Here is a 22,002-nt window from a genome sequence, read left to right as displayed (position 1 = left end):
TTACACTGTGGTTATATGTACATCAGGGATTCCCATTTACATCCAGAGGGTGTGAGCCTGGGGGACAGTCTCTCATCTCGTGATTCTCAGGGGATCCATGGAGTTGACACAGAGTGGATGTGAGACCAGCATGGAGGCGGCCCTCAGACAGATCCCCTCACAGGATGTGCTGAGGCTGAAGGAGGAACAGACAGAGCTGGACTCCGTCTCAGGCCAGGCTGCAAACTTTAGGCTACACGCATGGTCACCCTCCCAGTGGACTCTGAACTTTGTACCCGATGTTTATAGAAATGGCAAGCCAATGGGAAACCAGACCGCCCCGGATAAAAGAGCCTCAGGACTTGGACTTGGACTCTCTGTTGCCTAAAAGAATGTGCTAATTATCTCTGTAACAGAAGAAAGTGGTAAATTCCACTATGTTTACTGGGATATGACCACAGGCCTGTTGATAAATATCCACTGTTTATCTAGTCTTATGACACATGAATCATGGGTTAACTGTGATCGTATCTCTTACCTTGTCCAGACTAGTTTCAAGGAATTTGGGGAGGTGGGCTTGAGCAAGTACACTTAGGGTATGTAAGGTTTTCACAAAAACTGGTCGGGGTCATTGGCTAAGAGGAGACTCTGCCTTGGGCCTGCCAGTGTAATAAACTGCACTCCACTATCTGCATTGTCCTCCTGAATGAGTTTGTTTCCCAGAATGTGTGGCTACAACAAGACCCCAGCTCCAGACCCTCCAATGTGGGGAGGGTGATATAACAGAGAATCCAGTCCTCCCACTGCTGCGGGACGCCCGTCATCTCAAAGAGCCATCAGCCACCAGGAGGTTCTCGTCGCACTTCCCCACAGCCCTGGGCACCGTGGGAACACTGAGGCCGCGGGCCCAAGGTGAACATTAATAGTCAGCCTCGTCCTCAGCCTGCAGCCCAGAGATGGTCAGCGAGGTGGTGGAGCCAGAACGGGAGCCCGAGAACGGGGCTGGGATGCCCCTGAGGAACTGGTGCCGGCTCTCGGGTCACCGCGTCCAGTTCAGGGAAATGGAGGAAATGACAGTGATTCAGCCGAGGCTGACGGTGAGGGAGGGTGGCGGAGGCTGCGTCCACACCGAGTGCCCGGCGATGCCCACAGGAGGCCTGCCCAGCTGCCAGAGGATCAGGGAGAAGGAATTTACACCAAACCCAAAGGATATATTTAGGAGTCAGCTGTGGGCCAGTTCTTCCTGAGCCTCTGAGGCAGTAGGGAGACACAGAGGAAGCCTTGCCTGCGGGCCCCAGATTGTGCCTTCTCCCCAAAGTAAAAGCTGTGATCCTGACACTCCTCCAGCCCTTCCTGCTCCACACCCACCTCCATCACATACACACACACACACACACACACACACACGCCTCCATCTCACACACACACCTCCATCTCACACACACACACACCCACCTCCATCACACACACACACCTCCATCGCACACACACCTCCATCACAGAGACACACACACACACACCACTCCATCACACACACATCCTCAAACCCCTCCATCACACGCACAAACACACACACCTCCATCTCACACACATACCCTTCCATCACACATACACAGACCTCCATCACACACACACACAGACACACACACCCCTCCGTCCCACACAAACGTTGGGACCAAGCGTCGGGGGACTGGGGACAGACTGTGGGGGACACCATGACACCACCCCTTTTCTCACAGATGCGGGATCTCCCAAAGGCTCTTCTCCCCAGAGAGGGAACCTGGAGACAGTGGGTCCTGGGGAAGTAACATCACGGACTGTGCCACTGCCACACTCTGCACCTCCCTCATTCACTGAGGCGCCCTCAAAGCTCCCCCGCATCCAGGGCCTGCCTGCCCTTCCTCACAGATTCCCCTGTGCCCACAGCCTCCCCTTCACCCACCCTGCTGAGCTGATCTCAGAGTCAGGATCGCTCATGGCTGGAGTGCTGGCCACTCAGCCCTTCCTGCTGCTGTTCTGAGCCCAGATCTGCACTCAGGGCTCCCACCTCCGCATCCCGTGTCTCCTCCTCCAGAGCAAGGACACAAGTCCTTTCATCCCCCGAGTGGGGCCAAGCCTCACGTAGAGCAGCTCACGGCAGGCCCAGGGATGGCCGCTCTATCAAGAGCCAAGGGTTCAGTTCTGTTGTGGTGTTGTGGTTGCTGTTTACCCGAATCACAGACACGATCTCTTTCAACTCCCCTCTTTGATGGGTGAGTTTAGTGAATCGGACTGAGGCAGGGAGATTCAGAGTTTGCCCCCCCAGGAGCGGCCAGGAGGAAGCATCTCCCGGGATCCACAGTGGCCTGTGAGCAGGGACCCTGCCCAGGCCAGAGAGGACACCCTGCTGAGTGCCCGTCACACACAGAGACCCACTCATGCAGAGCTAGTAGTTGGTGGGGGCGGGGGCCACACAGCAGGGGCTGCCCACAGGTCAGACCCTGGGGAGACCCACAGCGCCCCTTATAATCCCCACAGACCAACTCTCGGTGGAAGTGGTGCTGGGCCGGGCTGATGCCGGCTCACCGCCAGCCTAGGAACATACACAGCCATGCCCTGTGCTATGAGCACAGTTAGCGATTGACAACGACTGCCCCGCTTCTCAGGGAGCAGCACTTCCAACGTCAAATACATGTACATACATGCATCCATATGTATACATATATGTTTTATACATATATATACATGGATATGGATGTTGAAAAAGCTACCAATATGGTCGTCAATAAAATTCATAGAAATTTAATATGTCATTTTAAAATATTAAAACTATGTCAGATTTGAAAATAAAAAAAAGGCCTAGAAGTCTGAGAAAAGACTTCCAGAGAGCCGGAGCTGTCTGGGGCAGTATCAGACTTGCAGGCTTTCAAAGCTTCTTTTCCACGATTAGCTTCAGTGCAATGACTGTGAGCACGTGGTGTATAATCAGATCAGCATGTGTTCTGTGGATCAGGCTATTGCACACATATAAAAAAATGTTTAGGGATTACTTTATTCTCCATCTTCAAGTTAACGAAATTGAGTATGTCTCTTGAAACTCTGAACAAGAAGGGTCGTGCTGGCTGTTGGGGGTCTCTGAGTCTCTATGTTGTTGATAAAATGTGCACCTGAGCCCCTCTACCCGTCCTCTTGGGGACCTGGACACACCTGGGGAGAGACTGCAGGAGGCGCGGGGCCGTGGCCCACTGGACACGAGATGGGCCCGGAGCCTCCCCCCCCACAGGGGGGCTGACCACTTCCGCCCCTCCTGCCTCTCCTGCGTCTACAGGCTGCGCCCTCTGAGCGTGGGCAGGTTTCAGCAGCGCTTCCCCAGGGGCTCCCAGCACTGTGCAGCTGTAAGTACCGCTGCCCTTGTACAGTAAGCAGTGATAGTCGGCCTCGTCCTCGGGCTGGGCCCCCGTGATGGTGAGCGTGGCTTTGTTCCCAGAGATGGAGCCAGAGAAGCGATCAGGGATTCCAGAGGGGCGGCTGTTTGTGCTGTAGATAACAGTTCTGGGAGCCTGGCCTGGGGTCTGCTGGAACCAGCTGGGTTCAGTGTACTGTAGTGACTGACCCAGAGCTCAGTCCACAGGTGAGGGTGACCGTCCCTCCTGGAGACACTGACAGTGACGGTTCCTGGATCACAGTCTGAGCTTCTACCACTAAGAGCGACAGAGAGAGAAAGGGGTTGTTATGGCGACAAGGTGCCCTGAGACCCTGCGTGGAGGTGGCCCAAGGGTGCAGAGTCCCGGCCCCTGACCTGAGCCGTAAGCCAGCAGCCCGAGCAGAAGCACCGTCCAGGCCATGGTGGGGACCCTCCCAGGACACGGCCTCCTCAGCCTCCTGGGCCGGAGGTGGGGTCCTGGGCCTTTTCATGCCTCCAGCCTGTCAGGAGGAGGAGGGGCCTCATGCAAACCACTTCCTCCTCTCCCTGCCCAGGTCACCTGAGGTCCCTGGGGTGGGGGGACTTGAAGGAGGCAGATGCTGGACCTCACACAGAGCGGGGACAGAACCGGAAGGAGCCCCTAAGTGATGGGGCGACGTCTTTCAGCAAATGTGCTCCCGTGACCTTGGTGACCTCGGTCCTCTATCTCCTCCCTGGAGAGTCTGAGGCTGAAGGAGGAGTTTACAAGTCTGTCTCTCTTGCCCCAATAATCTAGCCTTTCCCAAACCTGAGCCCATCTTTAGAACACTCTCTGTCCTTCTCAGGGAAACGCTGTGTCCCGTCTGTGTGATGCTGTCCGTCCTTGTCCCTCCAGCCCTGAGCCCAGTAGAGTATCCAGAACCCGTGTCTGGTGTGAAGGGAAAGGCGTGGCCCTTGAACACAATCTTGTAAAGTGTCTCTAGTCCCAGCGGTGGGGGGCCCAGGCCTGGAGGTGGGGGGTGACATGTAGAGATACAGGCCTGGGGTGACGGCGTCCTGTGCTGTGAACGGCCATGACCATGGGGAGTCGCGGCACAGAGCCACGGATTTTAGGGGTAAAGGTCACCATGTCATCATGCAATGATGATAGCTGGCAAGTTCGGTTCCAACAAAGTTGGCATACATGTCTCATCATCAGAAATAGAAAAGCACCGTGTGTGAACAGGCAGGTGTGCTGAGCACCGTGGACACTGTAAACTCCCTTCCCTGCGGTTCTGCTGTGGAGCCGATGGACTCGGGAGGGAGGAGGGATGTGGGGGCAACGAGGACGAGAAAGAGCTCAGACACCTCAAGTGTTAACGTGTGTGGAAGAGACGGGAAAGTCTTGTTCGCCTCTTGTTTCTTTGACATAAAAATGTAAATACTGTTCATGTTAGATTTGCTGCTAAAGTAGCTGTTTAATAAAATTCACATGATTTTTGTCAGAGGTGTTTGAGAACCTCAACTCATAGAGGTGAAAAATATATATTTCTACATAATTCTTTTCTTATTATACGAACATATTGATGACAGTTTGGCGGAACTTGTGATTTCATATATTTCATGTTACAAGTGTTAATATAAAGTATTAACATAATGGAAAGGAAGGAGTAAGGGAGCCACAAAAACTGAAACAATATCAGTTTCCATAGTTCACTCTAAAATGTTGAAACTGCCAAATAACACAACAGGGATAATTTCAAATGACATAATGGTGACAAAGTGTCCGTGCCTGCATCCCTCTCCCACTGTGAACACCGGGCGTTCTGTCGGCAATGGGGCAGCCCCTCTGCAGGGGTCTCTCATCCCCTGTCCAGGTATCCCTGGAGGTCGAGGTTACTGAAGGAAGTTCATTTCTGTTGTATGACCGTCCCTCTGTCTTTGGTTGGATGTCAGGTCTGGGCACTGATCCATGACAGAGGAGCAGGAACTGAGAGGCAAGCCTGTGGCTCTGAGCTGAGAGCTGTCATGTCTCCTGGGGGCCCAGGTGCAGGAACGTCACCCTCCAGTGAGGACCCTGCTGCCCACGTGGGCAAGAGCCAGGGGAGGAGGTGCCAGCCTGCCTGGCCAGGACCCTGAGCTCTCAGGACCAGGCCCACAGCGCCCCCTGCTGGACTCAGACCTCCTCCTCCCGCACTTCACACCACAGCCTCCTGGAAGGGCTTTCTCACAGTTGCAGGAGGGTCTTCCTGATGTCACCTCCCAGGGCAGTAGAATGAATCCCCTTCTTCTAGTTTGGGCCTGGACATTAATTTTTCCAGGTACCTAATGACCTCAGACCCCTGAACGGTTTGCTGATAAACTAATGAATTTCAGGATTCCCTGATGTCTGAGTTTGCTCTGCCTTGCTCATGGGTTCACTACCAGAACACAACCACCTGAACCAAGTCCCAGGATTCAAACACCCAGCGTGCCCATGGGTTGTGCCTGGTCATGATTCTGTCTGAGTTTCCTTCCCAGGTTGATATGTAGTCAAGGCTGAATTTGCAGGGCCTCCCGAGACCTTCCCAGCCCAGGCTGCATGGCTGTGTTCTTATCTCTCTCTTTGCAAAGAGAATAGGAGGCTCTCAGGTACAACAAATCTCTTCCTGATCTCTTCCAGGGGTTCTCATTTACCCTTGATCATGGTCCTCAGAGTACTTCTTTTTGACTCAGATATTTAAAGATGTTTTTAGTCCAATTTTGTAATCTTTCTATATTAAATGTTTGGTGTAAAAGATTATGCCTATAAATGGGAATCTCATCCTTGTCTGAGCTCCTGTTTCATCTCTGGTTGAGAAACCCTTATGACTGTTACCTGATCTTAACTGACATAGTGAAGTCTAACCTTCTAAACTTCAATTGTTAGAATCCATGGAGATTTAATGGAGGTGAGTTTATAAGGTATGTGTCCAAAATAGTGACATTTATCCAATATCATCTCAAACAAGGGACCAGGGAGGGAAAAGTGGGAGAGACCATGAGGCAAAAGACGAGGATATGAGCAAGTGAGGAGTGTGAGAGGTGCGTCCTACTGGGGAGGGTCTCCCAGTACCTGGAGAGGAGGGCAGCAATCCCTGGGGAAAGGGAGGACCCAGTTTACCTAAGGGTCAGGGTTCAGGCAGAGCACAAAGCCTGGAGCAGGAGAGGGATGTGCAGGGGGATGGGAGAGGCCCCCTGGGGCTCCAGGGCACAGATGCTGGACTTCTGCTTCCTCGTCATCCTGCCCAGTACCTGTGAGGGACCCTGTGTATCTGGGCACATGGGCATTCTGCTTGGATTTGGAGACCAGAGAGAAAGGGAGACAATTTCATGGACCCCATAAAGATGGACCTGGATGAGGAGGTGAGACTGCCTGGATTTAACAGCACAAGTGACCGCAGAGACCTAACCCAGCACAGCTGATGTCACCGTCAGGCTCAGGGCAGTGATGGGTCCCACCCTGGAGTAGAGGGCAAACTTTCATCAGACATCCCCATCACACGGGAATTCCTTGTGGCTGTGGTTAGTGATGAGGTGTGTGACACTGATGACCAGTCTCCTCATCACCATGGGGTCCAAAGTGATCCAGGAGGGCATGTGGACCCACCAGCAGCAGGAGAGCAGGGCCAAACCTCTCAGTGTCCCTCACCTCTGTCCTGGGTCACAAAGGCAGGGCTTTGCCTGGCATCCCTGGTCATCATTGCCATGGTGATCCCGTGTCCCTACTGCTCCCTCTGCAGGAGACGGTGCTCTCAGATCTGGGCTCATTAGGGGCATCATAGGCAGCGGGACATGGGAATATATTGTGGAGCCCCTGCTCCTGACAGTCCATAGACCTCCCCGACTCTGAAGTAGGAAATGCTCCGATGGGGTAGAGAGGAGAGGAGGAGAGGGAAAGACACAGCCAGCACCTTGGGTCAGGAGAACCACTCCCGGGGTTCCCCGCCTCCTGCGATGTATCACTGGTGCCCCTGACTCCTCAGGGTCTCTGCTCTGACCTTTCAGGAGCAGAGTTCACGCCCTGGGGACAATCCGCCTGCTGGGATGGTCCACAGACTGCTGCAGGCACATCTGGGAAAGCCTCCTGCTCCTGATCTCAGCTGAGGGAGCTCAGCTCCACGGCTCTCTTGATCACATGGATGATCAGGGTGCACTTCAGTGGTGTCAGAATCTGTTTACATTTTCTGAGACTTCAGCAAAACTGACTGTGCAATTGGGAGTAGACTTATTATGAACTAGAACATATCTCAGGAATTAATTGATTCTGTGGACTTATTTAAAATTTGACAGTTCTCTGAGAACAAGCCCCTGACAGGCTGAGGTCTCATCCCAGTTTCCATCTGCCTGTGTCTCTGTGAGAGGCCCTATTGTACCAGCCTGCACGGTCAGAGTCAGCCTCGTCCTCAGGCTCCAGCATAGAGACGAGCAGGAGCCCTGCGTCATCCGAGGCACCTTTGGATCCAGAAAACCCGCGGGGGACCCCGGAGCCTGGTTCTTCCTGGAGTCTGAGTGGTAGGACAGAGGACTGAGGAGGCCTCGCTGGCTTCTGCTGGTCCCAGGATAGAGCACAGCGGCGACAGTGATGTCCCTGCTCAGGGTGCAGGGAGCCACAGCGCCACCTGTGGTCTGGGGGGTCAGGGGTCTCCCCACACACGGGCCGTGACATCACTGATGGTCTCAACAGTCCAGGGCATCAGGGCTGCGGTGTGGACACCCACACCAACCAGCTCTAGGGGCTTAGCTATCCTGTGTGAGAGCAACCAACAATAACCGGGGGTAGAATTCATATACCTGCAACCTTACAGACGACAGCTAACAATACAGGCATTAAGTTCAGACTCTTCTAAATTATCAGTTGAAAATAATAGGAAAACACACTACTCAAGATCAGAAATTAAAATGATAGTGTTTGAACATGGTGGTTTGAACAAATTTGCTTTCCACTAAATGGTCGTACATGGATTAGAAGGACTGGGAAGAGCAGCTGAGGGCGTTGGGGTGAAAACTTTGGCAGTAAGCTGTGAAGTACGGCTGAACATTCTTGCTCCCACCGTGTGAAATGAAATACGATTTATGTCCATTTCAGAGCTGCTGCTACAGTGTCTGCTTTGACAGAGATGTTTCAGCCCCAGGAGGCCCATGACTTGGGGGAGAGCAGGTTTTTGTCTCACTTCCCCCCTGGCCTGGAGCACTGTGCCATTATAACTACTACTGTCATAAGATGCACAGTAATAATCCCCCTCGTCCTCAGCCTGGAGCGAACTGATGGTCAGGGTGGCTGTGTTCCCAGACCTGGAGCCGGAGAATCGGTCGGGGACCCCCGAGGCTCGACTGGTTGCACCATAGATGAGGGTTCTGGGGGCCGATCCTGGGACCTGTTGGTACCAGCCCACATAATTACCACGCCCAACATTGCTGCTGCTTCCAGAGCAGGTGATGCTGACCCTCTGGCCCGGGGACCCGGACACGGAGGACGGCTGAGTCAGAACAGTCTGGGCCCAGGATCCTGGAAGGGAGAGAGACAGAGATGGTCACTCGGGGGTTCAGGCACGAGAGCAGAGAGCAGGGCCCATGAGTCTTCCAAGACCCTTCCCCTGTCCCCCCATCCAGTCACCTGTGCAGAGAGCGACCAGGGTGAGGAGCAGAGGGCACCAGGCCATGGTGGACATGGTCAGGGCGTCCTGCCTTCTGTGGCCCCACAGCTGAGCAGAGCGTCCCCACACCGCTCCTTCCCCTCTTCATACTCTGAGAGGGGGAGGGTCCTTTCATGCAAATCACCCTCCTCCCCCCCAACTCCCACAATGCTCTGATGACCTCTGGGACCTGGGTCAGCTTCCTGTGCCTGAGGGAGGCCAGTTGTGGTCAGACGTGGGGTTGCCTGGGGCTTGGGGGAGGGAGGTCACAGCAGGAACCCTGAGCAGAAAGCACCAGGAAGTACCAGGGGACTGGTCTCTGCTCTCACAGGTCCAGACACTCAGGAAAGGCCTCCGATCGCCCCCTGGTGTCCTGGCACAAACACACATCCTGACCTGGTGATCAGAGCTCTTAAGAGGCAACTTTCCCCAAAGTGGTTTTGAAATTACACCCTTCAGGCTGTGTCTGGATGGGAAACAACAGCCAACTGTACCTTACCCTGTAGTGCATGTGAGTGTTACACATTGGTGTGTGACTTTGAGATTTCAAGTGAACCAAAATGTGTTCATGGATTAGTGAAAGTCTAAGGTCATCACTTAAAATAGATGCCTAAATTGGTTTTTTTTTTTATTTTTTTTTCCATTTATTTTTATTAGTTGGAGGCTAATTACTTTACATCATTGCAGTGGTTTTTGTCATACATTGAGATGAATTAGCCATGGATTTACATGTATTCCCCATCCCGGTCCCCCCTCCCACCTCCCTCTCCACCCGATCCCTCTGGGTCTTCCCAGTGCACCAGGCCCGAGCACTTGTCTCATGCACCCAACCTGGGCTGGTGATCTGTTTCACCCTAGATAATATACATGTTTCGATGCTGAGATGCCTAAATTTAACTGAAGAAGATGTTGTTGTTAAATCACTAAGTGGTCTCCAACTCTGGCTCTGTTTTAATTTTGCATTGCCATGGTACTATTTCTAAAACATAATTTTCCTTGTAGCCTGTGTTCTTTAAACAAGATAATTGTAAAGACTTTCTGACACGTATGGCATCTCCACTGAGGGATTTTTACATCGTAGCAGGATGTTCTATCTGTGAAAACAGGGCAGACTGAATTATCAGAGCCATTGGTGGGTCTCAGATCTGAGATGAGGGACAGGACACGACACGGCAGGTCGTTGTTGTCAGGACACTCAGATGTGACCACAGGGAGCAAACCACTTAGACCTGGTCCAGTAGGAGCAGCAGTGATCGCCCCAGGGGCAAAACCCCAGGAGAGCGTCTGCTTTCCCAGCCGAGGGCCCCAACAGCTTCTCTGCTCACTGTGCATAAAATCAATCCCACAGCAGCTGAGCAGAGACACTCCTCAGCCAGGAATCATTTCCCAGGTCTCAGGACCAGGGTTTCTCTCCCCACCTGATTCCTCACTCGATGGCACACAGGACAGAGTGTGAGGTTTCAGGGGATAAATCAGCCACACGAGGGATTCAAAATCCCCTGGGACACAAGGGGAACCTGGGGAGGAGCACCGAGGGGAAAGCTGGGTCACACCTGAGAGCCAGAGCCCTGAGGCTTCTCGGGGAGGAAGGGTTACAGAGGTTCAAGGAGGAGCCGAGGAAGTGAGTGTAAAGTTCAGGAAGATTTGGAAACGTGTCCATGATCTTCTGATAGAGTGAACTGGCTCATCACCATGGAGGTCAACACTGTAGGTCTGTAGAAAGAGAGAGGCCCAGGATCGGGAGGAAAGTCATGAATGAGGGGAGCGGGAGGGCAGGCTCTTAGCAAAGAGATGAGGAGCAGCAGGAGCGGGCTGAGCAGAGCTGGAGGGGGGCACGGGGCGGGCTCCGGGGGCTCCTCCCCTCCTCTGTTTCTGAGAAGAGGGTGGGGACTGATGACCACCTCACCCCTTCACCCTCCAATTCTGGGTGCTCGGCTCCATGGGCAGCATCACTCCCAGGAGGAGGCCTGGGGGCCGCGGCTCAGAGTTTGTCCCCTGAGAGGAAGCACCTGCTGTCACGTCCAACTCAGGCCACTGAGCCCCGTGCAGGGCCAGGTCAAGGGACCACGCCGGTTGTGTTGAGGTTTGGCCAACTCTGAGCTGGTAAACAGCGCCCCCTGGTGACGAACTCGGCAACATGCCTGGTGTTGAAAGTGAGCAAGGTGCTGCTCAGTTGCTTGGTTCTCAATCCTGTCTGACTCTTGGGACCCCACGGACTGGAGCCCACCAGGCTCGTCTGTCCATGGGATTCTCCAGGCAAGAACACTGAAGTGGGTTGCCGTTTCTTGCTCCAGAGGATCTCCCCAACCCAGGGAGAGAACCCACATCTCTTATGTCTTTTGCATTGGTAGGCGGGTTCTTTACCCCTTGTGACACCTGGGAAGCCTTGTGAGGAAGGAGGGGCTGCCTTTTTTCCAGTCACCAAATACCTAACCAATGAACAAATAAATGAGTTAAATAATAAATATTACACGTCTTTGATAGTATAGAGAGGACTTTTTTATTTTCACCCATTGTACTTTCAGGTTATTCTGACTATCTTGTTCTCATGATTCTTTTTTTTCCCTTCCATTTATATCCTTTTCCTTTGGACCCAAGAGTGTTTGTATTTGCTCACCAGATAGATTTGATGATTTATCCCTAAAAATATCTGTCACTTGATTTCATCATCTGAGGCATCTCAGCATTGATGTCTATGCTCTCTCACTTTCCTTCAATATTTAGTTTCCTGGTTCTTGATAGAAGTGACAATTTTTACTGGATCTTGGACTGTGCGGAAATTACTTGAAGAAACTCTGAATTCCATTTCCTTTTCCTTTAACACAGATCCTTCTGTGGCGGAATGTCAGGTGCCAGGAGCCAGCTCACGAGATCCCACCCATGACAAGGTCGTGAGGAGAAGACCCGGGGGGAGGGGACAGGTGGCACGTCCCTGCTGCAGAGCCTGACTCTGAGCAGGCAGTGACCCTTGGGGCGTGTCAGGAAGCAGCATCCTTCCTTCTGACATCTAAGGGCTCCACTCCATCCCTTCTGCTTATACTCCCTCCAACTTTTCAAGGGAAAACAAGTATAAGGAAGCAACACTATAAATAATAAACGGCTTGCACAACCTGGTTACTCAGTGTTTCCCTGGAAGAAAATATTTCACTCTTGTTCAAATTTTCTTTTCTATTTCTTGCTGAAAGTTTCTTGTTGTCATGTAAATATGGTAAAAGTTTATGCCTTTTTTTTAAGCTACTGGAACCAGAATCACACACACTCTGAACTACTTTTAAATTTATATAATTTAAAAATTCTATACTATTTTTAATAATTGTGAAATTGAGCACTTCTGTATTCATTCTCCTTAAACATCAGCATGACTCATATGTAGTGTTCATTTCAAAATATTTTCATGTATATTTCTTAACTTCTATCATTGATTTGCCATACTTCCAAGGAAGTGGATGTCTGGGAAATACTCTCCCTCACCAGGTGCATGCATGACTCCATGTAACCCAACTAGAACAGGGTGTCAGCACCCCATATGTTGCAGGGCAACTTCACTCTCTTTCTGGACCGGCCAACACTGCTGTGGAGAAAATCTATGATTATGTGTGTGGTTGGTGGGGTGGGGGTGGTATTCGGATTTTCTATTCAGAGTTCATGGGTGTAGCTTCCATTTTAAGCTTTGGAAATACTGCCCAGAGCCCTGAAATCACACTGGCATCCTCTTCTGTTTAGAGGCCAGGTCATAATTCTCACCAACTGGTTGTGGGTCACAAAGGTGTTCCTGGTGGAGAGGTGACCCCAGGTGCCCACTGCAGGTGAAGTTCAGGAACCCAGCAGCCCCCCACCCAGCCACTACACCCACACTCTGCCCACCACCCTTCCCTCACCTGTTCTGTGCCACGTCCAGGACTAAATCTGATCTCTCCATCTCACTGGGATTTCCCAGAACAGAACACGTGTTCCTGGAGTTCAAGCACCGCTTCATGCCTCTTCCCTTCCTCAGACATATCAGGTCTACTGGGACTAGGAGAATGGTTCCAGGGCTGTTTTTTCCTCTATTTCTTTTCTCACAGTTTCCATTTCTTTGCTAGAACTTCCTACCTCGCGCTTCATGGCAGGTGAAGACCGTGTTTGCAGAATTGTGATCCATTTGGGAATGATTGTCATCATTTAGTTATTGGAGTATAGCTGCTTTCCGACGACACTATGGTGCTGGAGAAGACTCTAGAGCATCCCTTGGACGGCAAGGAGAGTAAACCCGTCAATCCTTAAGAAAATCAAACCTGAATACTCATGGAAGGACGATGCAAAAGCGGAGGCTACAATACTTTGGCCCCTTGATGTGAACAGCTGACTCATTGGAAAAGACTTGGATGCTGGGAAAGATTGAGGGCAGGAGGAGAAGGGGACAACAGAGGATGAAATGGTCGGATGGCATCACCAATTCAATGGACTTTGAAACTGGGCAAACTCCAAGAGATGGTGAAGGACAGGGAACCCTGATATGCTGCAGTCCATGGGGTCACAAAGAGTCAGACATGACTTAGTGACTGAACGAGTTGCTTTACAATGTTGTGCTATTTTCAGGGACTGTGATCTTAGTGACAGTCAGTGTTTTGAACGATATACCAGGAGTATCTATTCATTATTTTACGAAATTCTCGCATGTCTGTAGTTTTCAGTGCACAAAGTTTTAATCTTCCTCAGAATTTTTCAGTGTTTTTTATTGATTAGATATTGCATGTTACTATTTTTAGAAACTGGAGATTCATTACTCCACTACAGAATACAATTATTTCTGCATGTTGGCCTTTATATCACAAAATCCCAAGTGAAACACTCACAGAAGCACGTCTTATTGAACCCTCGACCCTGAACTGGTCTGGCCTGAAACCACCTCTTCTGGGCTCAACAAGTGTATCCATCAAAAGGTTTTTATCTCTGAACAAGCAATGTTTGCAAAAAAAAAAAAAAAAACTGCATTGGATAAGAGTATTTTAGCAATCTAAAAGGTGAATTGAAGTAAAAGATACAATGTTATCAAAAATGCTGGATCTAGGGAAATCAGGTGCTTGCCAAACATCTGATGATTTAAGTCACCCCTGAACGAGACTTCATCCGAGCCACGAGCAGGCGTGAGTGGAGGTTTCGTCTCACTTCCTCCCTGGTCTGGAGCGCCTTGTAAGCATTGGTGCCCTATGCCCCACAGCACAGGCATAGTCGGCCTCGGCCTCGGGCTGCAGCCCAGAGACGAGCAGGCGCCCTGCACTGGCTGAGGCGTCTTCGGATCCAGAGAAGAGGCTGGGGACCCCGGAGCCCTGGTGCTTATCGGAGTCTGAGTAGAAATTCAGGAGGTAATGCGGGTGCTCCCTGGCTTCTGCTGGAACCAACGTATGGAGAAACCACCACCACTGTAGCTGCTGGTCAGGGTGCGGGAGAGTCTGGCTGATGCTCCCGGAGAGGGAGGCGGGCTGAGTCAGCACAGGATGGGAGATGGAGCCTGCAGACACAGACACGGGGAGACGGGGCAGGAGCTGCAGGAAAGGTTCCCGGAGTCTGCGCCCCGGGGGCTGATGCAGGCCGGGGACCGAGCCCTGGTGTCCGGGGCCCGTCACCACCTGTGCAGAGAGAGAGGAGCTCGAGCAGGAGAGGAGTCCAGGCCACGGTGCCCAGGACCCTGGTCCCCACAGTGGGGTGGGCTGCCCCAGGCCTCCTGTTCTGCCCCAGCCTCTGAGACGAGAGGCTGCCAGGCAAACGGGGTCCACCCAGGGCCCACCCAGCCCCTCCTCGACCCTGGTGCAGGAGCTCAGCTCACAGCCCAGACTCAGAGGTGGAAGGGGCTTCCCCCTTGGGACCCAGTGGGAGGAAGCCCCTGCTGAGACCACACAGCTCCCTGCTGCGGGGACTCTGCAGCCGGAGAGGACACACTGCTGAGACCCCCAGGAGCACAGGCCCCGCCGCCAGCCCAGCTGCTGTCCTGAGCAAAGCTCCCTGAGCACCCGTGCAGGGCCCCACGGCCGTCCTGCAGCGCCCCCTGTAGGTGGCATGTGGAAAATTATAAATGGAAAGACAGAAAACAAGGGAGAAAATTCATGCTTTTTGGCAACTTACAATACTGGCCCTGTTAGACAAAATATGTAAACAGATAAACTGCTTTCCAAAGTAAACAAATTTCTTGTACTTCTCTGTTGGTTCGGGGGTTAAGAATCCGCCTGCCAATGTAGGGGACAGAGGTTCAAGCCCTGGACAGGGAGGATTCCACATGCCACAGAGCAACGAAGCCCTGCAGACAGCTACTGAGCCTGCATCCCAGAGCCTGAGCCCACAAGGAGAGAAGCCCCTTCTTGCCACAACTATGACAGCCCGCTTGCAGCAATGAAAAAAGTGTTTCCCGAATCTCTTTCAGAGACATGATATCTACACTTTCAGGAATATCTACAAACACCAACAGTGGTCACATGGTTCCAAAAGATCTGCTTTGTGTAGTATTACAGAACATGAAGAAAATGTAAATTTTCCTAGTTCTTTGGTAAAACAATTAAACTAGTTATACATGCACCTAATAAATTAAACTTAAGGTGAAAATTGACAAACAACTATCAATGATTAGTCATCTAATTATTCTTTTTAAAATCAATATAGAAATTAACATACCAGATAAGTAATATGATACTATTACTAAACACCCTTTTTCAAACAAAAACCTTGTGTTTTTATTAGGATATTAAGCAATAGATTTACCATCCATAAAAGAAACCACCAGACACATCTGTAATGTGCTAATACACACTTCTCACATACCTCACTCCACACACGTCACCCTGCGGGGCCTCTGCCCACAACTGTGTCTTCTCCTCTGTGCACACTCTCCCAGGAGCCGCCTCCTCCTTGGAGACACCTTCGGACCCCTCACCTTCCAGCAAGCCCTCCCTGACTCCACCACAGCCACACATGGACCAGGATGAGGGACCCGAATCTGAACCGCGTGGGGACGGACCAGGAGCTCCAGTGCATGGGCCTCACAATTCCCAGGGTCCCCATAAGAGAGGACAGTTTTCCCAGCGCCCTGAGTGTTTTCCCTGTTGTCCGGCTCAGAACCCCCTCTGGGACTCTGCACTGCGGCCCCTGCGGGCCACAGGCACCTCCTCCAGCTCCTGGGATGTCCCAGCCCCCAGGCAGAGTGGCGCCTTGTATGGCAGGCATTGCTGATGGCACCCCCGGGAGAGACGGCTGAGGGGCCTTTGTAGGTCCTCCCTGGGCACAGGGATGCCCTCACACTGGGACTCTCGTCTCCATGGAAACCGACCGTACTCCACAATGTGCATCTCTGTTAACTGTGATCCCACAGCCCAGCTCTGCCTGCTGCGCGGCCCCTGCACGTGTGTGTGAAAGGGCAGTGACAGGGATCAGCAGGACACACGCCTGGTGACCTGTCTTATATGCTGGTCAGGGTTGGGGTCAAAGAGGTCTGAAGAAAGCTTGCCCGGTGGGAATGTGAGGGAGGAGGCAGGCTTCTCCCTGCAGAGACAGAAGAGTCCTGGGGCAGGAGGTCAGGGCACGGGCCACAGTCCAGAGAAGGGGAGGTCGGTGAGCCTGGTGAGCGGCCTTTCTAGGTCAGAGAGGTGGGCCCTCTGAGCGTAGCACTCCAGCTCCTCCAAATAGAACAGAGAGGAAAGGCTAGGGAAAATAATATCATCTTGCTTAAGCCCCGAGAACATTTTTAAAAATATTATTTCTTGTTTGTGACTGCGCTGCATCTTTGTTGCTGCACATGGCCTTTCTCTAGTTGTGGAGAGTGTGGGCCACTCTCTCTCTGTGGTGCAAGGGATTCTCCTTACAGTGGCTTCTCTTGTTGAAGAGTGTGGTCTCTGCGGCAAGCAGTCTTCAGTAGTGGTGGCTTAGGACATTGTTGCCCCAGGCATGTGGGATCTTCCCGGAGGAGGGATCAAACCTGTGTCCCCTGCATTTCGAGGCCAATTTCTAACCTCGGCATCACCAGGGAAGTCACTGAAATCATTTTATTTTTTTGCTTCTTATTTTAGTGTCTGTGAAGGTACATGTGTTTCTACATCCTCAGACCCAATCACAGCAATACTGACCACATTATTTGTTTAATCCACTGCATAGCACCTCGGGGCATTCCACGTCTTTAGGCGTCCAGCCATGACCTGGCATCAGGTCACCCAGGGAGTCAGCTGGGCGTGTAGGGTGTTTTGGAGCCAGTTCTAAATAAAGTTCTTCCAGAAGAATAAAGCCTCCCCGTGAGTCTTTAGACAACACAAGTTTGTGGAAATTCCTCCCAATTTCTACCTTATTTTAAATCAAGACACAGATTCCCCCATGGCATCAGATGTGAATTGTCTTTGCGGGGTTTTGGATTTTGATCGTGAGCTGGGAGTGAATGTGTCAGGGGAAATTAACATGAATGGGCTGAATTCTAGGACAATTCTCCGGGGTTTATTCACAATAATAGACAAAGACATTCATCTGGAACTTTGATGTTCCTGAATATTTGGGGAGAGGGGGCAGTTTCTTGTTAACCACAGATTCCTTCCATCAACAAAAGTTGTGATTCAGGAGCTCTAGTAGGGAAATTGCATTTCTAGTGGTGCCCCTTCAGGAAAATGGAATATTAATTTATCTGCAAGATCAAGTTCATGATGCTGGACATCTCAGTGTGATTTGAATGACAAGAGTCCTCTTGGCAGTGGTGGGGGTCTGAGTCTCCCTGTGGAGCTAAGCCTCCTTCCCAGCAACATGGAGAGAGAGGGCTCCCCTTGGAGAGATGGACACAGCCGGGGAGAGCTGGGAGGAGACTCGGGGCCATGAAGCAGTGGACAGGAGACGGGGCCCAGCGCCTCCCTCCCCACGGGGATCCTGACCTGTCCCCCCCTTCCCTGCCTCTCCTGCCACTAAGGGCTGAGCCCTCTGGGCACAAGGGCAGGTTTTGGTAGCACTTCCCCACGGGCTTCCATCACCACGATATTGTAACTACTAGTTTCCAGACCACAGTAATAGTCGGCATCGTCCTCAGAATGGGCGCCCGTGATGGTGAGGGCGGCTTTGTTCCCAGAGATGGAGCCAGAGAAGCGAGCAGGGACCCCAGGATATCGGCTGTTTGTGCTGTAGATCAGCAGTCAGGGAGCCTGGCCTGGGGTCTGCTGGAACCAGCCGCGTTAGTTACTGGTAGTGACTGACCCAGACATGTCAGGGTGACCGTCCCTCCTGGAGACAACTGACAGTGCTGGCTCCTGGACCACAGTCTGAGCATCCACCCCTAAAAGCGACAAGGAAGAGGAGGGGTTGTTATGGAGACAATGTCCCTGAGATTCTGCTTGGAGGTGCCGTCAAGGATGGAGAGCCCCAGCCCCTGACCTCAAATGTAATTGAGGAGCCCGAGCAGAAGCACCGCCCAGGCCATGGTGGGGACCCTCCCAGGACTCGGCCTTCTCAGCCTCCTGGGCTGGAGGTGGGGTCCTGGGTGTTTTCATGTCTCCCATCTCATCAGGAGAAGAGGCCTCATGCAAATCACCTCCTTCTCCCCCTGCTCAGATCACCTGATGTGATCACCTGGGTGGGGGTTCTTGAAGGAGGCAGATGCTGGACCTCACCCAGCGTGGGGACAGCACAGGGAGGAGACCCTGAGTGATGGGGTGACAACCTTCCCCTAATCAGCCCCCAGATCCTTCGTTTCTCAAACCTGAATCCTTCCCTGCAGATGTGAGGCTGAGTGATAATGGATGTGCTCCCCTTCCTGCCCCAGCGATCCTGTTCACCCCAACACCACCAGTCCCCCCGTGACTGTGAACCTCTCCTCCCTCCCCAGTGGAATCGCTTCCTGCTCCTTGTGAGGATCTGTGAGTGCCCCTTCCTTCATCAGGAAACCAAACAGGGAGCCACAGAGTCACATCTGAGCACACGTTTTCTCTTCCTACACTCCTGCAACCTTATAGATGACAGTTAAAAATACAGCCATTAAATTGAGATTCTTCTAAATTATCAGCTGAAAATAATAGGAAAACACACGACTCAAGATCAGAAATTAAAATGATAGTGTTTGAACAAGTTGGTTTGAACATGGTGATTTGAACAAATTTGCTCACTAAATGGTCTCAACGTGGAGCAGAAGGACTGGGAAGAGCAGCTGAGGGCATTGGGGTGAAAACTTTGGCAGTAAGCTGTGAAGTACGGCTGAACATTCTTGCTCCCACCGTGTGAAATGAAATACGATTTATGTCCATTTCACAGCTGCTGCTACAGTGTCTGCTTTGACAGAGATGGTTCAGCCCCGGGAGGCCCATGTCTGGAGCAGAGCAGGTTTTTGTCTCACTTCCCCCCTGGCCTGGAGCACCGTGCCATCATAGCCGCTACCGTCAGCAGATGCACAGTAATAATCCGCCTCGTCCTCAGCCTGCAGCGAACTGATGGTCAGGGTGGCCGTGTTCCCAGACCTGGAGCCGGAGAATCGGTCCGGGACCCCTGAGTGTCGACCGGTGATATCATAGATGAGGGTTCTGGGGGCCGACCCTGGGATCTGTTGGAACCAGCCCACATCATACCACCCCCAGTGTTGCTGCTGCTCCCAGTGCAGGAGATGGTGACCCTCTGGCCCGGGGACCCGGACACGGAGGGCGGCTGAGTCAGCACATCCTGGGCCCAGGATCCTGTAATGGGGAGAGACAGAGATGGTGACTCTGGGGCCCAGACATGAGAGTGGGGAACACAGCATGTGTGTCTTCCCAAGCCCCTTCCCCTGTCCCCCCATCCAGTCACCTGTGCAGAGAGCGACCAGGGTGAGGAGCAGAGGGGACCAGGCCATGGTGGACATGGTCAGGGCGTCCTGCCTTCTGTGGCCCCACAGCTGAGCAGAGCGTCCCCACACCGCTCCTTCCCCTCTTCATACTCTGAGAGGGGGAGGGTCCTTTCATGCAAATGACCCCCCACCCCCAGCTCTCTGATCCCTCCCTGGGCCCTCGGGGTAGCCAGATTAGGTGCGGGGTGTGTGGGGCTTGGGAGTGGGAGGTCCCCTCTGGGAGCCATTCATGTAAATGATGACACCCCCACTCCCTGTTACACTGTGAGTTCATGACCCTTCAGAACAGCCTGGGAAAACCCCCTGGTGTCCCGTCCAGACACACTTCCTGTTACCTGGTGATCAGAGTCAACTCTCCCAAGACTGGTTTTGACATGACACAGTTCAGGAAGTGTTTGGTTGGAAAAGAACAGCCAAGGTAGTTCACCCTGTAGCGCGTGTGCGTGTTACACTGTGGGTGTGTGACTTTGAGACTTTAAATGAACCAAAATGTGTTCATGGATTAGTGAAAATCTAAGGTCATATCTTTAAATAGGTGCATAAATATAACTGAAAGAAATGTTGTTCAGTCGCTAAGCTGTGTTCGACTCTGTTTTAATTTTGCATTGCCACGGTATTGTTTTTAAAACATCATTTTCTTTGTAGGTTCTGTTCATCAAATAAAACAATCTTAACTAAATCACATGAGAGGTGTCTTATGAAATTTTATTATTAAGTAAAAGAACATTTTCACAAAGATATTGGCATTCTTAATTATACTGGCCTCTGAGTGAGGCAGGGCCAGAAGCAACCTTTCTAACTCTTATGGCATCTCCACTGAGGGATCTTCATGTCTTAGCAGGAAGCTCTATCTGTGAAAACAGGGCAGGCTGAGTTATCAGAGCCACGGGTCAGTCTCAGGTCTGAGATGAGACACAGGACATGACAAGGCAGATCAGTGGTCCTCAGGACACTCAGACGAGACCACGGGGAGCAAACCTGACTTAGACGTGGTCCAGTAGGAGCAGCAGTGATCGCCCCTGGGTCAGAGCCCCAGGACAGGGTCTGCTTTCCCAGCCGAGGGCCCCAACAGCTTCTCTGCTCACTGTGCATAAAATCAATCCCACAGCAGCTGAGCACAGACACTCCTCAGCCAGGAATCATTTCCCGCATCTCAGAACTGGGTTTCTCTCCCCACCTGATTCCTCACTCAAGGGCACACAGAACGGAGTGTGAGCATTCAGGGGATAAATCAGCGACTAGAGGGCTTCATGGATCTCTTGGGAAGCAAAGGGGAACCTGGGGAGGAGCACGGAAGAAACAAACTGCGGTCACACATAGAGCCAGAGACCTGAGGCTTCCCGGGAAGGAAGGGCTACAGAGGTTCAAGGAGGGGTGGAGGAAGTGAGTGTCCAGTTCAGGAAGATCTGGAAACATGTCCGTGACCTTCTGACAGACTGAGCTTGGTCATGATCGTGGAGGTCACCAGTGCAGGTTTGTAGAGAGAGAGGCTCAGGATTGGGGAAAGTCATGAATGAGGGGAGCGGGAGCGGAGACTCTTGGCAAAGAGATGAGGAGGAGCAGGGGCAGGCTGAGGAGAGCTGGAGGGGGGCACGGGGCGGGCTCCGGGGGCTCCTCCCCTCCCCTGTTTCTGGGACGAGGATGGGGACTGATGACCACCTGATCCCTTCACCCTCCAATTCTGGGTGCTCGGCCCCGTGTGCAGCGTCACTCCCAGGAGGAGGCCTGGGGGCCGAGGCTCTGAGTCTGTCCCCTTTGAGGAAGTACCTGCTGTCTCGTCCAACTCAGGCCACTGAGCCCGGGTGCAGGGCCAGGTCAGGGGACCACGTGGGTGTGTTGAGGCTTTGCCAGTTCTGAGCACGTGAACAGCGCCCCCTGGTGGCCCATTTAGGGAACAGTCACGGTGGTGAGATTGTGAGCAAGGTGCTGCTCAATTGCTTGGTTCTCAATCCTGCCTGACTCTTGTGACCCCATGGACTATAGTCCACCAGGCTCCTCTGTCCACAGGATCCTCTAGACAAGAACACTGAAGTGGGTTGCCGTTTCTTGCTCCAGAGGATCTTCCCAACCCAGGGACAGCGCCCACATCTCTTATGACTCTTGTGTTGGCAGGAGGCTTCCTTACCACTAGTGACACCTGGGAAGCCTTTTGAGGAAGGAGGGGCTGCCTCTTTTTCCTGTCACCAAATACTCTGTCAAAAAAC

At 52.2% G+C, this 22,002-nt stretch overlaps 3 long non-coding RNA genes and 1 gene segment (V, D, J or C); 1 reads left to right on the top strand and 3 right to left on the bottom strand.

Annotated features, from left to right (window-relative positions):
• Positions 1 to 2,744: 2,744 nt before the first annotated feature.
• LOC139037720 (uncharacterized) lies at positions 2,745 to 4,106 on the bottom strand. The gene is made up of 2 exons (XR_011490560.1): positions 3,758 to 4,106; positions 2,745 to 3,659 (listed from the first exon to the last, which is right to left on the bottom strand). It is a non-coding gene; the product is annotated as an uncharacterized lncRNA (long non-coding RNA).
• A 4,666-nt stretch (positions 4,107 to 8,772) lies between these two features.
• Positions 8,773 to 9,081, bottom strand: LOC110124305 (uncharacterized). Its single transcript, XR_011490771.1, has 2 exons — positions 8,976 to 9,081; positions 8,773 to 8,867 (listed from the first exon to the last, which is right to left on the bottom strand). It is a non-coding gene; the product is annotated as an uncharacterized lncRNA (long non-coding RNA).
• A 51-nt stretch (positions 9,082 to 9,132) lies between these two features.
• LOC139037840 (uncharacterized) lies at positions 9,133 to 12,108 on the top strand. The gene is made up of 2 exons (XR_011490772.1): positions 9,133 to 9,505; positions 11,821 to 12,108. It is a non-coding gene; the product is annotated as an uncharacterized lncRNA (long non-coding RNA).
• A 6,912-nt stretch (positions 12,109 to 19,020) lies between these two features.
• On the bottom strand, positions 19,021 to 19,871 carry LOC110124306 (immunoglobulin lambda variable 1-40-like). The segment is given in 2 exon segments: positions 19,021 to 19,649; positions 19,759 to 19,871. Coding segments are annotated over 2 exon segments (437 nt in total).
• Positions 19,872 to 22,002: the final 2,131 nt, after the last annotated feature.

The sequence above is a fragment of the Odocoileus virginianus genome, chromosome 12 (genome assembly GCF_023699985.2).
Source record: "Odocoileus virginianus isolate 20LAN1187 ecotype Illinois chromosome 12, Ovbor_1.2, whole genome shotgun sequence".
NCBI classification, from domain to species: domain Eukaryota; kingdom Metazoa; phylum Chordata; class Mammalia; order Artiodactyla; family Cervidae; genus Odocoileus; species Odocoileus virginianus.
The sequence above is the reverse complement of the archived record's forward strand: the minus strand, read 5'-3'. Positions and strand labels throughout refer to the sequence as shown.